At 42.9% G+C, this 15,597-nt stretch overlaps 1 protein-coding gene across 1 annotated transcript in view; it reads right to left on the bottom strand.

The window, feature by feature from the left end:
• The window catches only part of ccnjl (cyclin J-like), an 80,046-nt gene extending 79,435 nt beyond the window's left edge, over nucleotides 1-611 (bottom strand). The window contains exon 1 of the mRNA XM_043703871.1: nucleotides 287-611. Coding sequence (XP_043559806.1) covers nucleotides 287-364 — 78 coding nt within the window. The 5' untranslated portion in view covers nucleotides 365-611. The remainder of the gene's footprint in view (nucleotides 1-286) is intronic.
• Nucleotides 612-15,597: the final 14,986 nt, after the last annotated feature.

Here is a 15,597-nt window from a genome sequence, read left to right as displayed (position 1 = left end):
GGGGGGGGGTGACATCCGGTGGGGGGGGGGGGGGGGGGGTGGGGGTTGAGTGATCATTGTGTCTGGGTGAGTGATTGTTGAAGGTTTGTGTGTGCCGAGGTGCTGCCCCCTGCGGCTGGTCTCATCTCCGTCATTGTGGAGGCGAGTATGGGGCCGGGGCCGGGGCAGGTGAACCCCGTTTCAGTTGGCAGCCGTGAGCCCTGTCCCGGTATCTGAGTGGCCGCCAGGGTCCAACTCCCCACCCGGGTGGTGGCCCTGTCCTGTCTCCTGTCTCCCGGCCCCTCACCTTGGCTCTCAGCGCCTGGTGGATGTCGCTCGCCAGTTGCCCCTTCCACCACTGATCCTCCGATTCCATCCTTCCCATTCACACAAAGAGGCCCTTCTGATCCGAACACACCGACATCCGGCAGCGACGGCGACCGGAGCTCTGGGTCGTGAGGGCGGGGCGGGCCAGGCCTGGCCCGACCCAGCGGAGGCCGGCCCGCCGCTAGGCCTGGGTGGCGGAGAGCCGAAGCCCTGAGACCAACCGCGGCCGCTACAGCTGCCTCCTCCAGAGCGGTCGCCGAGCCTTACGACGCATGCGCGAGCATCTCACCGGCCATCAGAGTCTGTGGGCGGGGCCATGGTCCAGTGGGCGTGGTTAACCTGTGTAGTGCGGGCGATGTCGTGAGGGGCGCAGCTGCTGTGTAAAGGGGTGGGAGTCTAGGTCATGGGTCCGGCTTCAGAATCCTCTTAAACAGATCATGGGGCGAGCAGTTTACAATACTGAATAGCCATAAAAATATGATGTGGTGGTGCCAGTGTTGGACTAAATCAAAAGTGAGACGACGCCAGGTTACAGTCTAACTCACTTTATCTGACTAAGGAGCAGGGCTCAGAAAACTTGTGACTTCAAATAAACCTCTTGGACTATAATCTCGTGTGCTGTGATTTCTGAATAAAATGTATGAATTCGTAAGAAATGTCTTCCATACATTTCTTTTTAGGAATTGAATGTATCAATTTGACATTACTTATCCTGGAGAAGGAGTTAATAGAGTCATTTTGGGACAGCTTTTGTTTAGAACATTGGTTGATCTAGTTGTTAGAGTTCCTATACTGTGGAAACAGGCCCTTCAGCCCAACAAATCCACACCAACCTTCCGACAAGTGACCAATCCAGACCCATTCTCCTACCCTACATTTACCCCTGACTCGTGCACCTAGCCTACACATCCCTGAACACTACGGGGAATTTAGCACAGCCAATTCACCTGCACATCTTTAAACTGTGAGAGAAAACCCACACAGAGACAGGGAAAATGTGTAAACTCCGCTCAGACAGCCACCCAAGGCTGGAATCAAACCTGAGTCCCTGATGCAGTGAGGCAGCTGTGCTAACCACTGAGCCACCATGCCAATAGGATTAAAAACCGTGCGTGTGGAGCATGTGCATAGGATTAAAAATGACCTCATCTAAAGAAAGTAAAAATAATCATGACGTGACAGAATTTCACATTCAGCTGTGGGGGTGAGAAACGTGTGTTTGAAACAATGTCTTAAACTTAAATAAAGGCAGTTACAAAGTATAAAGTGCCTAAATAAAATGGGAAAATAGATTTAGAGAGAAACTAGCAGAGAAGCAATAGCTGTTATTTAAGAAAATATTTCATAACTCTCAACAAAAGAATTCTCAGTTGGGAAGAAAAACTTGATGAAAACAATGCCTAATTCATCACACTAAAGGTAACCCCACTAACACTATACACTCTCTCTCACACACACACACATATACACACTCTTACGTACTCACACACTCATGCACACCTTCCTTCATACACACACTCCACACACTCCACCCATGTGCACACCCTCTCACAGGCATATACTCCATCACACTCACCCACACAGTCTATCAAGCTTTCACACACACTTTTTCCCACTCTCACACACACACATTCTCACCCTCTCTCCCCCATATGCACACACAAACACATATAAGTCAATGGGATAAAATTGTATTTTCAGAATTATATTTGCAGACAAATTCTACTCTGCTCAAAAAGCACACAATCCATAGGCAGCCAATGTTTTTTATAATGCATGTGACATTTTATAAATTCCTCCTTTGGAAGTGGAACCAGTCTGACTCAAGATTGAAATACACACAGACTCTAACCCTCTAATCTCTCACCTTTAATGCATTTTCTGAGCTGAGATGTCATTTTTCTTTATAAAACCCAACGTTATCTTGGGAATGTGACTTAAAGAAGTTCTGGGATTTGCATATTAATAGATCAAAACCTGCAAAACATTTTGAAAGATGAAAGACGTAACAGCAATCTAGGTTTGTTCCATATATCACATCAGTCAATATCTCACATCAGTCAATATATCACATCAGTTGTATGACGCTCTGAACTTTTGTTATAAATTCTGTATCCTATGATTCTGCTCCACTAGCTACCCGACGACGAAGCAGCGCTCCAAATGCTTGTACTTCCAAATAAACCTGTTGGACTATAATCTGGTGTTGTATGGTTTTTAACTTTGTCCACCTCAGTTCAACACCGGCACTTCCACATCATGGCAATTCATTACCAATTAAGGAAATTGATGATAATGATGTTAAGTTTAAAAATGCTGCAAAGATTTGTAGTAGATATTTTTAGAATTTTGAAACCAGCAAAAAGAATGGTTAAGAAATGAGTAATTCAGGTATAAGAAAAAGCAAGAAATATAAAAATAGTTAGTAAAAGTTTCTCCAAGTATGTACAAAGCAAAACTGTACTGACAAGTGAGGATTGGTCCTCTTTGCAGTGAGACAGTGGAGTTAATTGGTCACAAGAAAATAAGTATTTTGCAGCTAACTTTACTATAGAAGATAAAATTAGCATAGCAGACAAAAGTGCAGGAGGATGGAATGGGGAGGGCTGATGATAAAACAATCATGACTACCAGAAAGGATTGGAAGAACTAAAGGCTGACAATTCCTCTGGATCTGATGACCTGCATGGCAAGAGGTATCTGCAGGGATAATGAATGCATTGATTGCAAGTTTCCAGATTTCTGGAAAAGTTGAAGCAGTTTAGAATGCCCCAGAATTAACACTTCTAGTGAAGAAAGAATGACAACTACAGGCCAGCCAGTCTAACACGTTTTTGGGAAATTGTGAGAATCTATTGCAAGGAAGGTAGTAACAGGACAAATAGAATATCGTAATGCAATCAGACGGTGTCAATATATTTTGTAAAATGGAAATTGTGTTTGAAAATTTTTTTTGAGAATGTAGCAAGCAGAAAAGGTGTAATATATTAAGCTTTGTATAAAAGCATTTATTAAGGTGAGATATACATTCATGGTGTTGGTGATATCAAAGCATTGAAAGTGGTGTGGCTTACTAACAAAAAGGACAGAGTGGAAATAAATGAATACTTTTGGGACTGACAAACTGAACTTGTGGAATGTCACAGGGATCAACACTGGGCCTTATTTATTTATGATCTACATTAACGATTTTGATGAAGGGACCAACTGTACTGTAATAAACTTTCCTGATGATAATTGGCAAATGGGATATTATGTGGGAAAATGTGAGATTGGTTTTAGTAGTAAGAGTAGAGTTTTAAGGATGTTGCCAGACTTGTAGAGTTTGAGCTAGAAGGAGTGGCTGAATAGCATGAGCTATTTTCCAATGAGCATTGGAGGCTGAGGGGTGACCTTCTCGAGGTTTATAAAATCATGAGGGGCATGGATAGGTAAACAGACCAGGTCTTTACCCAGGGTAGGAAAGTCCAAAGCTAAAGGGTACAGTTTAAGTTGAGAGAGAGGAAAGATTGAAAAGGGACCTGAGGGACAACTTTTTCATCTTAGAAAGTAGTACATCAATGGAATGAGCTGCCAGAGGAAGTGGTGGAGGCTGGTACAATTGTAACATTTGAAAGGCATCATTTGAAAGGAATGAATAGGAAGGGTTTGGGCCAAATAGGAAGGGATATGGGTCAAATGCTGGAAAATGGGGCTTGATTAATTTAGGACATCTGGTTGGCATGGACAAGTTGGACTGGAGGGTCCTTTTCTATGCTGTATGTCTCTATGACTCTAAAAGCAGAATGTTGTTTAAATATAGAGAGAGATTGCAGAATGCATAAGTGCAGAGAGATCCAAGTATCCTTCTACATAAATCACAAAGTGTTAACATAGAGAAACAGCAAGTAATTAGGAAGGCAAATGGAATGTTGGCCTTTATTGCAATGGGCTGGACATTAAAAGCAAGGAATCCTTGTTTCAACTGTTCAGGACATTGGTGAGACTGCATCTGTTTTACGGTGTACAGTTTTAATCTTCATATTTAAGGATAGAAATCCTTGCATTGGAGGCAGTTCAATAAAGATTCATTTGGCTGAGTCCAGGAACAAAAGAAGTGTCTTATTTCAAAAGATTTTTAATCTACTTACTTAAAGAAGTTAAAAACCACACAACACCAGGTTATAGTCCAACAGTTTTATTTGGAAGTAGAAGCTTTTGGAGTGCTGCTCCTTTGTTAGATGGCTAGTGGAGCAGGATCATAGGACACAGAACTTATAGTTCTATAAATCTTTTTAATGGATCTCACCTCATGACCATAGATCATGGGATAATCTCAGTAGATTCATTTGGGAAACTGCAAATAGCAAAAAAAAATCATTTGTCCCAATTTTGTGGATATTTATGACAATGTCTCTTAATCATTGTCTTGAGTCTGATGGTACATCTCCAAAACTCCCTGCATTTGCAGTGATAGTTATGGACTTTAATAATTTCATACCCAAATCACTTATGGTGTCTTGAAAAGCCTTAGGCTTTAGGCTGATTATTACCAGGAATGGGCTAAATGTCATTTTTGTCAAGTTTTATGGAGGGTTTCTCTCTGTCGTGGCTAGTGTATTTTCTCAAGCTATTGTCCCAAGCTTACCTTATTAATTAGGTCTGATGCCTCCAATGTTTCCCCACTCAAATGATGCTAGCCCGATTTTCCCATTCACTGTTGGCAGATGTTCTTGCTACTATCAGGATAATCTGGGAACCCTGGTGCTGCATTGAACCCAGCAGTGCATCCAATCAAGTATTGGCAGTATTCACCATCAGTGTGGTGGGACACCTTCCACAAGCCAACGTTGCTCAGGGTGCATAGTTGGCACAACCAACATTTCCTTGTACTTACAACTGGATGCTACTATATTTATTGTTGTTTAAGCACCATGACATACAGCAAACCTGTATTTAGCCAGATCCCATCTTGCATCCTTCTCTAAATCACTGCTAGTCTTTCCCAAATGCCCACTGTAGCCAAGTGACTTCTCATTGTTCAATGCAGGACCATCACACACAGGAAAGCCTTCAAACTAGTCACTTTTATTCAACAGTAGCAAAAGCAAACAGAATAAAAAGCTGCATATGCCTCATGGAACAGCACTGAAAATGTGTTGCTGGAAAAGCGCAGCAGGTCAGGCAGCATCCAGGAATCAACTTTCTCCTCATGGAACAGCAGTTTCTTGAAGGATCTATTTGCATAAAGTCCAAAGCAGATGTCAACTTTACAGCCATTGGGATAGGATGGCCACCCACTCCTTAGTATTTTGTTCCTGTTCCAGCAGGTTGCACAGTCCATGACAGAGTCTTGGGGCAACCACAGTCTGTGCTGACACTGTGACTCGCTCATTTAAAGGAGATGACATTATTGTTTTCCTCCAGTTTTCTTTGCCTTTGATGCACCACAACAACTACAATGATAATCCTTGCTATAGCTAGATCCATCAGTCACATTGGAAGGAACAAGTGTGGTGTGAGGAACATAAGAAACAGAATGGGTTCTTCGAGAGATAGGTGGTCAGCATTTGCATCAAATGAATGTTTACCCATACTCCTACAAACAGTGGGACATGGAGACTCCAACAAGGAGGACCATAGAATGCCTGTACATGGTAGTTAACATTACAGCTTACTCCGATGGATGCATTAACAGTTATGATGCAAAAAGATATTGGAAGATTGTAAATTCTGCATGAATATTGAGACCTTGTCCTCCCAGTTCTGCATCACTAAAGAAAGGTACACTACATGCATTTTACATGCACAATGATATAATTGCAAGTGACTTTAGCTCATACTCTGCAAGTACATGAAGTCAAAGAGTCATACAGCATAGAAACAGACCCTATGGTACAACTTGTCCATGCCGACCCAGTTTCCCAAACTAAAGCTAGTCCCTCTTCCCTGTGTTTGGCCCATATCCCTCGAAACCATTACTATTCATGTACCTATCCAAATGTCTTTTAAATATTGTAATGGTACCGACATCCAGGGTACCCCTCAGATCCTTTTTAAATATTTCTCCTCTCATCTTACAAATATGCCCTCCAGTTTTGAATTCCCTTACACGAGGGAAAAGATCTTTGCTATTCACTCATAAATTTATGAACTTCTGTAAGGACACCCCTCAATGTACAGTGAAAAACTGTCCCAGCCTCTCCTTATGACTCAAACCCTCCAGTCCCAGCGGAATCCTTGTAAATCTTTTCTGAACGCTCTCCAATTTAACATATCCTTCCTCTAGTTGGACAGCCAGAACTTTACACTGTACTCCAAAAGTGCCCACCCCCCCACATCCTGTAGAATCTCAACACGATGTCCCAACTGTTATAAAGCAGAAGTTGACCCCCCTCTAAGAGCTAAAACTGAAATACCTGAAGAGGAGCACCTCACCCTACAATCTGAAAGAGTGTAGAAAGTGGTGTAACCTGATTTTCAGAAACTTCTACTGGTTAAATAAAATAAATCCCTGATACTTACTTTAAGTTCAACAAGCAACAATTTATTTGTCTAAATCTAACAGCGAACAAATTAACAAAACTATTAATAAACCAAATAAGTTGAGAGCTGAGGGTTGTCAGCTCTGACAGATGGCAGTTAGCTGTGGGGTCAACTGCACCCTTCCTTTATACCCTTGATGACATATCAATATTTCTTACAACAGGATTGGTCCTATGTTGTCAAAACCATCAGATTTAGATTTAATAAGTATTTGGTATCTAAGTGCCTGGTTCAAATTGATTGGCTAAATTCAAAAACATGTTATCTTGGCAAAGACTGCTGCTTGGCCTGCTAACTATATGGCTTTTTGATACAAATGTTTCAGTTCGGGCTCTCTGTGTATTAGCAAACTCAAGCTGCTGGTTACAAACACCCATTTTAAATCTCTAAGCATAGAGTAAGCATCATGTTTTAAAAGGACCATGCAATACTTTCTCCTGTAGCATTTCACAAGTTTACAATCTACAATTACTCTACCTAACTTCATAATGCGACTTCTATACTCACTGGTCTGAGCAATGAATAGCAAGTGTGCTAAATGCCTTCTTAACCACACTGTAATACAACTTGCAAAGAACTATGCATCTGAACTACTAGGTCTCTCTGTTCAACAGCATTGCATTTTTGAGATAACATACTCAGTGTCTCCAGTAACCTGATATTCTTTGTCAATACTCAAAAAATTATTCATGACTGTCTAGAGCCATTTCTTGCCTCTTTGTATGATCCAAAGAAAATATGTTCACTTTGTTACTACAGCTGCATTATGTTTAGCTTTTTTTTCCTGATGTCCCTTTTCTGAGGATCCTGTAGATGTTTTCACTACATCATTTGGCCTCCCATTTAACTTCTAGTATTTTGTTTTATCCAGTCTTATTATTAAAGGTGGAAGCAGCAGTCACTTACTAATGAGTATGATTGTCCACAAAGGAAATTCCATGTCATTAGTCATGGGTTCTCTGAGTCCTTCCATGGTCACATCTCCAACCATACATTTGGAATGTGTTTTGAGGAGATGTAAGTGGTATTTGACCTTGAGATCATTGGCATTACTCTCTCTAGTTCGTTTTCTGTACTTCCTCTTGTCAACGGGTGTTCTCGAAAAATTTCTCTCTTCGTACAGGAGTTTGCTCCAAATCAGTTCCTTCTGTACACGGTTGATACAATTTATTTTATTCACTTGTGGGATGTGATCATCGCTGGCTGGGCAGAATTTATTGCCCATCCCTAGTTGCCCTTGAGAAACTGCCTTCTTGAACCACTGTATCCATTTGCTGTAGGCTGACTGTCTTATTTTGACCCAGCAGCAGTGAAAGTGTTGATGTATGTTTTGTTCCACAAATCTGGACAACGCAAGTTTCTGTACCATGGTAGATGCATTATTATCGGACAGCCGGCCCGAGCTTCAAAATGTCCCCAAAGTAGCCATGTGTCTACTTGTGGTGACACTTTTCCACGAATCTCTGCCCTACACACAGAGACAGTATATTTTATAGGAATTAAACAAAAGGTTTATCAGTCACATGGGCAATTGTCATCATATAGTTTAAAGCAAGTAATTATGAATTTACAAAGCCTGATGAATGTTGATGTCCTATGGTAACGTGTGAATGGATTACAGAAACTGATTATCATATTCTTCGTGATTATGTGTTGATGGGAAGAGATTAAGGCAGAAGGGTTTTGCCTGCTGTAAATAGGGGAACATACCTATGCTAATATGGAGGGGAAGTAAGACAATGGGAGAGGGAGGCTGTTTAACAGGGTTGTAGCCAAGGCTATCAGTCTTGTCTGGAAAAGGCAAATACCTCTGTCTGGGGCTACAGGGGGAATCCGCATGTGTGGCTCCACCTGGGTCTGTTTCTGAGATACAATCAGCCTCCCCCTACTGAGATATTCTGTCTGTATTGTAAGAGTACAGGTTTTCAGTTGATACTGCAGTAAGTCCTTTGGTAGTGGAATGTTTAACCCTTGCGTCCCCAATGTGTCCTGAAAGAGCAACAAAGCATGGAACTGACCTCTCTGCGGCACTTTAACTTCCTCATTCCCTCCTTTTGATCATTTGATGATCAACCATTTCCCCTCAGACCTATTGTGAAAACATTCGGACATCAGTGGCCACATGCACCAAAGCACTGGAATGCAGGAGATCATAATTAGTATTGTAATTCCAATATTGCCAGCAGGCCTCCCAATCCTCCAAAAATGCCCCCGAGTGACCACCCTCCCATGCCATCCCTGAACCCCTTGTCGATAGTTTAGAGAGTCTGGATTACCCACGTGATGTGTTTAGAGAGGTCAGTGATGTGAGTGGACTCATCAGGGATGTAGGTAAAACATTCTGCCCCAAGTACCACTCTCCTTGGTACCACCCTCCTTGGCTAGCAGGAGGTCTAGTGCCAAACGATTCTGGAGGGCCACAGTTCTAACTGCAAGTAGCTCTGTGTTAATTCCATATAGGGCACTGGCCATATCATTGGTGACCTTTTCCCATACGGTCTTGAACTGGCTGTGTTCTTGGGAATGTAAATAAATTCTTGTCAGGGGAGAGAACATTCCCACCCAGGTGAGGAACCTGGCAAGGGACCTTCTAGATCTCGGGGATGAGGGCAGGTTGCCCAAAACTCAAGTGCGAGGTAGAACACGACCCCTCTCAATCTGAGGGAAGCCAGGGGTAGGCTTTCAATGTGCAAATGAAGTATATACTGTTGTAAGCTGTCAGAGTGGAAACAGCTCTCCCCCCCAGCACCCACCCCCCCAACAGCATGGGAGCAGCATTATTCCAGATGTGGCCTGAGGTTCTGTTGGGGATAGTGGACCAATCAAATATTAAGTACCCATATTCTGTTAAGTTCTGAATAGATTCAAGCCAGGAGATAGTGGAGGAGCATTCACTCATTCCCACATAAGTGTCTTTAGTGGGCTTCCCTTCCCGCCTGAAACAAATGGTGTCGTCGATGGTGTTGTTGAGGGGGGCCTAAGCGATTGGCTGTAATTAGGATGATACCAGCCCCTGAATGAGGTCAGGTTGTACATTGCCGACTGCCACTCTTGTGGAAAGGCTTTGATGCGGTAGCCATTTGGCCAGCGAAAAGGTATGGGTCCCAAAGGTATTCCTCCCACCGAGTGGGGTGGCATGTGGACACATACCAAGCAGTGGGTGTCTCTCCCCGTTATGTGAGCTGTCTGATAGGCTAGGTGCAAAAAGGTGTTATCCTGTGGGCGGTCAATTTGGGATCCATCTATTCTCAAGGCCCCCTCTCCCAAAGTCACCAAGATCACAAGTATGGAAAATGTCCTTGACCTTAGTTGGTGTCAGCTTCCACACTGTGTATGCATCAGGGATGACCTTGTACTTTCAGACCCTTGGGAGTGGTTAGCAGCACGTGGAATGGTCCCAGCTTCTTTTGTTCCCAGTCCTTTATCAGGACGAAGTCTCCTGGCTCGGCAGCAGGTTAGTCTCCTTCAGGCAGATCGTCACTTTCTCTGTAAGCCTGGCGTACCTGCAAAAGCAAACGTTGGAGAGGTTTGGTTAGCCCCTGTAAGTACAACCCCACTTCCTCTCCTTGGATGTTCATATCTAGTATCTCAGGGAGGGGAGGGTGTGTCAGACTATCCCAGGTACGCATGGGCTTCCCTTACATCACCTCAGCAGGACACCGAACAGTTTTGCTTGAAGAGGTAGCGCTCATGTGGAACTGGGCCAAGGGTAGGAACTTCACAACCAACTTAGGTCCGTTTCCTGTTTTAGCTTTGCCAGCTTATTTGTTAGGGTACCATTTGCTCGTTCCACCACCCCAGCTGCTTTTGGATGGTGAATGCAGTGGAATTGTTGTTTTATTGCTAGTTCCCTGCAGATCCCCTGGTTAATTTTAGCCACGAACTGTGCCGCTTTGTCTGAGCTTATTGTTTCTGGGAGTCCATAGCAGGGAATTATTTCCCTCGACAATATTTTTACCACTGTTGCAGCCTTGTTGTCCCTTGTCTGGATTGCCTTAGTCCATGCGCTGAAGACATCTACTATTACCAAACAATACTTATCATGGGTAATTCTATGAAGTCTAGTTGAAGACAATTAAAAGGCCCACCAGGCAAGGGAGTAGTCCCAGAACTTTTCCAGCATTGTCTTTTTGCAGATCAAGCATGCTTTGGCTCGTTTCTTAGCCATTGTTTTTGGAATCAGGGTGCCACCAAGTTTGTAGCAAAGTGTTGCCCATTCTGTCCTTGTCCAGATGTGTACAGTTATGTAAATAATCCACCAAGATTGGTAAAAGCAAAGGAGGAACGCAGACCTGTCCCACAGTTTGGTATGAACATCAAGGGTGCAACCCATCTGTGACCCTCTGTGTTCCTCTGCAAGGGTGTACCCCTATAAGTGACATATCTCACCCAGGTCTGGCATACCCATCCTTATACTTTTTGGAAAGAGATGTTGCTGTGAGCCTAATGGAACCAGGAAAGTGGGGTGTAAGGCGGCAGCATCTACTTGCATGTTGCCCTTGGAGATTCTGTCAGTGGCACCAGTGTGAGCTGAATATTTGATCACCACTAGGCTGGATAGTAACTGTGAGGCCTGCAAAAGATTATACACAGAAACAGTGTTACTAATGGGTTGCCCTGTGGAGGTTAAAAATCCCATATGCTCCAATAAGGTGCTGTGGTCATGGGCAACACTGAAAGCATAGTGAGAGTCCGTATAAATATTGGCCGAACTGCCTTCCGCCAGGGTGCAAGCCGGAGTGAGGGCATACAATTCAGCCTTCTGTGCTGACAGTGGAGTGTCAAAGCCTGCATGTTCAACCACTTCAGAATCCGTAGCGATCGCGTATCTGAAGGATCGCTGACCTGTGGGTGAAATAAAGGAACTGCCATCCACATAAAAAGTGAAGTCTGCATGTTCAAGTGGCAGGTCTGTGGTATTCCGGTCCCAATGAAATTCATCAGTACTGGCTGAAGGTGTGTTGTGATCATAGGGCAGCTGAACAAGCTCAGTTTTTGTATGACCTTTAGAGCTTGACTTGGGGTCATTCTGGCCATCCCAGTAATAAATAAGGGGTCTCCTCATCTGTGTCCTGGTGTTCTCAGACCAATCCATGTTACATGTGCGTACCATGTCCGCGACACTCGAGGTGTCCTCTTTGAATCTGTTGCTTAAATCATCATAAGTGTGGATTGGTCCCTTTCCGTCACCCTCGCCCATTTGTTCCTGCCACTTAGTAACTTCTTCTGGTGACAAGATCATACAACAGAGGGCAAACAAATCCCAGGATGTTGCATTGTCCATTGGAATTGTGCACCAGACATATTGGGCGAATTGGGCAGGTTTATCTTTAGAACCTGATTCATTATCACAATCATCTCTTGGGGTTTCCAGGGGACATAGACCCTGATAATTGGTGGCTTATCTTCCTCTTCTGCCTTGAGGTTCAGTAGCTGTCTTATAGGGGTCATGATTCGGAGATGCCAGTGTTGGACTGGGGTGTACAAAGTTAAAAATCACACAACACCAGGTTATAGTCCAACAGGTTTAATTGGAAGCACAGTAGCTTTCGGAGAGACGCTCCTTCATTAGGTGATTCATCAGGTCCAATTAAACCTGTTGGACTATAACCTGGTGTTGTGTGATTTTTAACTTTGTCTTATAGGGAGCATAGTTTTGGGGGGGTGACATGGAGATGGTGAACTCCAGTGCAACAGTAACAGGGTGCCGCTGATTTCCTAGAGCGCATCTTAACCCCTTCAGTTTTACAGGTTTTCTCAGGACTCTGTTACAGCAGCGGGGACGGAGTTATGGGTGGCTCAACGGGAGGCACCGGTGCACTAAGGTAACATCCCCATTCCTCCTCTACCTCAGTATCATTCCCTCCCTCCTCAAGCAGGGTTGGTATGTCAGACCTGAGCTTGGGATCCCGAGAAGTGCTTAGGTTCTCTACAGTTTTGTTTCTTCAGCCCCTCTTGTTTACCTTAATACATCCAATTTCAACATCTAAGAGATGTATTGCCTCCATACTGTCCAGAAATAGTAGCATAAAAGGCCTATTAATTAGATTTGTCCTACTCCTGGACAAGCTTATCGAGTAAAAATAAAGGTGGCTACCGCAGAGAAGTTATTCAACCTCTTGTTTCAGTGCCAGTGCTTTGCATGAGGAACACAAAGTTTCACTTTCCCTCAGTGGTTCCTCACTTGCTATGCTACCTACATATTTCCTCATATTGCCATAACTTCTGTCACCAACTGAACATTAACAAATGCAGCCATGCTTTAAAGTAACCATGAGGCAATGACACATCACTGACAATGTGGAAAGGTATAAAGCCTTGCCAATTAATTAATTAACTAACTGTGATAATGCAAAGTTACAAATCACATAACACTAGGTTATAGTCCAACAGGTTTAATTGGAAGCATTAGCTTTCGGAGCGCCGCTCCTTCATCAGATAGTTGAGAAGTACACAATTGTAAGAATTGATAGCAAATGTTTACAGTGTGATGTAATTGAAATTATTAATTGAAAACTACCTTGATTGTTTAAGTCTCCCATCTGTTAGAATGATCATGATAGTTTCACTTCTTTCATATGTAAATCACAAAACTTTTTTTAAAAAGTTACATTCTCAGGTTAACTGTAACAATTGGTGTCAGCGCAGATTAGATGTTGAGATGTTGAAGGTGTTAGCCCCCTGTGTTCCCTGTCTGTGCCATAATGTTTAGATTCTAATCTAAAAAGTGAGTTAACAGTCTAAGTCTGTGAGAGGGTGCATGTGTGAGTGTGGGAGTGTGTGTGTTTGTAGGAGTGTGTGTGAGTGTGATAATGCAGTTCAGGATAATACAAATTGTTTTAAAATATCGAGTAATAAGTATATTTAATGAGAGATGGAAACCGAACAAGTGATTAGACATTGCACTGTGAAGTAATAAGAACGAACAAACAGATTTCAAAGTCACAGTAATGATTCAAATCTGCTTTGTGTTCTATATATGAAATTGTAGCAGGATTGTTAAATTACATGCATATCCCACTCAGATGACCAAATCACAAGATTTTCCCCATCAAGTAGGAGTTTTGTTTCGAGTTTTCAATATGAACTGGAAATTGATTTAATCAAAATCCATTGCTATAATGTAGAATGTGCACTGCGTCCAACTATGAACTCCATTATAACTACCTGGTTCTAGTCTTTCAATTTAAATCCCCAATGTTTTTTTTTCAAGCAGTTCTGATCAGTTATTGCTCATTTATAATGTCTTAGGCTGTGAAATGACTGTGGCAGCATTAATAAAAGCCTTGCCAAGGTGCCTCATATGCACAAATAATGACTAACTCAAAGACATGGATATTTACAACAGTATCGTAACCTTTGTCACATGATTTTTTGTAAGATAACGTTGAACTGACACTTCAGTTCTCAGTGAGGAAGGGAAATTGATATAGAATAAAGCTACAAATGGCATTCCATACTGACAAAGGAGATGCAGCAGTCTTAAAATTAAGTGGAGATAAACGAGTCCAAAACAAAAATTTAATTTAGCCAGTATCATTTTCTGAAAACAATGTTTTTGGTTTGGTATATCCAGATCCATCTTTATACACTGTTTTACAATTTTTTAATTAAACTATATAAAGTTCACTGTAATTCCTCCACTTAATGAACGAATGTTAAAGCCTTAGGTGATTTTCCTCAATATTAGGTTTAGAATTTTTTTAAGGAATGAGCAGATAAGCTTCACAAATCGCCATCACTTCCTGTCCAGACACTAGGACCCTGGTGAGAACTGACACAAGTAACTTCTAGCCCAGTATCAAGAATTGTAACAGCCATTGTAACTCAGTGGTTAGCACTGCAGCCTTACAGCACTAGGATCCCAGGCTTGATTCCAGCTTTGGGTGCCTGCCTGTGTGGAGTTTGCGCATTCTCCCCGTGTCTGCATGGGTTTCCTCCGGTTTCCAAAGATGTGCAGGTCAGGTGAATTGGCCATGTTAAATTGCCCATAGTATTAGGTGCATTAGTCAGAGGGAAATGGGTCTGGGTGGGTTACTCTTTGGAGGGTCGGTGTGGACTGGTTGGGCAGAAGGGCCTGTTTCCACACTGTAGGGAATCTAATCTCCCCCTGCGTGGCCAGGAGGAACCAAAGCAGTGACTTTGTTCACCCGAGGGTCATATTGCTCAGCACTGACAGTAACTTTCAGGATATTGAGGGGAATATGGCGATGGGGTGGTGGTGGTGGCAGGGCTTCCTGAAAGAGCCCTCGGGACGCTGTCTGCAATCTCTTTAATGTTAGGGGAATGATGGCCCCCAGCCACCTTCTCAAATGCATCCAGGCATTGGACCATACAAATCCTATGCCACAAAAGGTCTCCACACCCACCCTTTAAACTTCCTTCCCCGCCACCTTACTCTTGTAGCGGGGGCACTTCTGTATCCTCTGTGAGAATGCAGACTGACGCTTGGCCACCCTTCTCAGTGAGACAAGACTTACTTGTCCCTGGGGGCAGCCTTTCTCTGGCATTTCAGAGCTTCAGCCCAGCATTCTGTAAACAAACAAATCAGAAACAAAGAACAAGCAACAACACAAAACTCACACAGACAGGACTAAATACTGGCACCCTGGTCAATTGTTTTAATGCGATCGCAATGAAAAGTGCTAAGTCATAGTTTTGAAATCACTTCACCATTCAAATGAAAGCTTTCACCACACATACCATCACAATCACTCAAAAGGTCTAACTGGATATCCTTTAATTTGTATATAACAATTTACCAAA

The sequence above is a fragment of the Chiloscyllium plagiosum genome, chromosome 14 (assembly GCF_004010195.1).
Source record: "Chiloscyllium plagiosum isolate BGI_BamShark_2017 chromosome 14, ASM401019v2, whole genome shotgun sequence".
NCBI classification, from domain to species: Eukaryota; Metazoa; Chordata; class Chondrichthyes; order Orectolobiformes; family Hemiscylliidae; genus Chiloscyllium; species Chiloscyllium plagiosum.
Note: the sequence above shows the minus strand (reverse complement) of the source record. Positions and strands in the feature narration are given on the sequence as shown.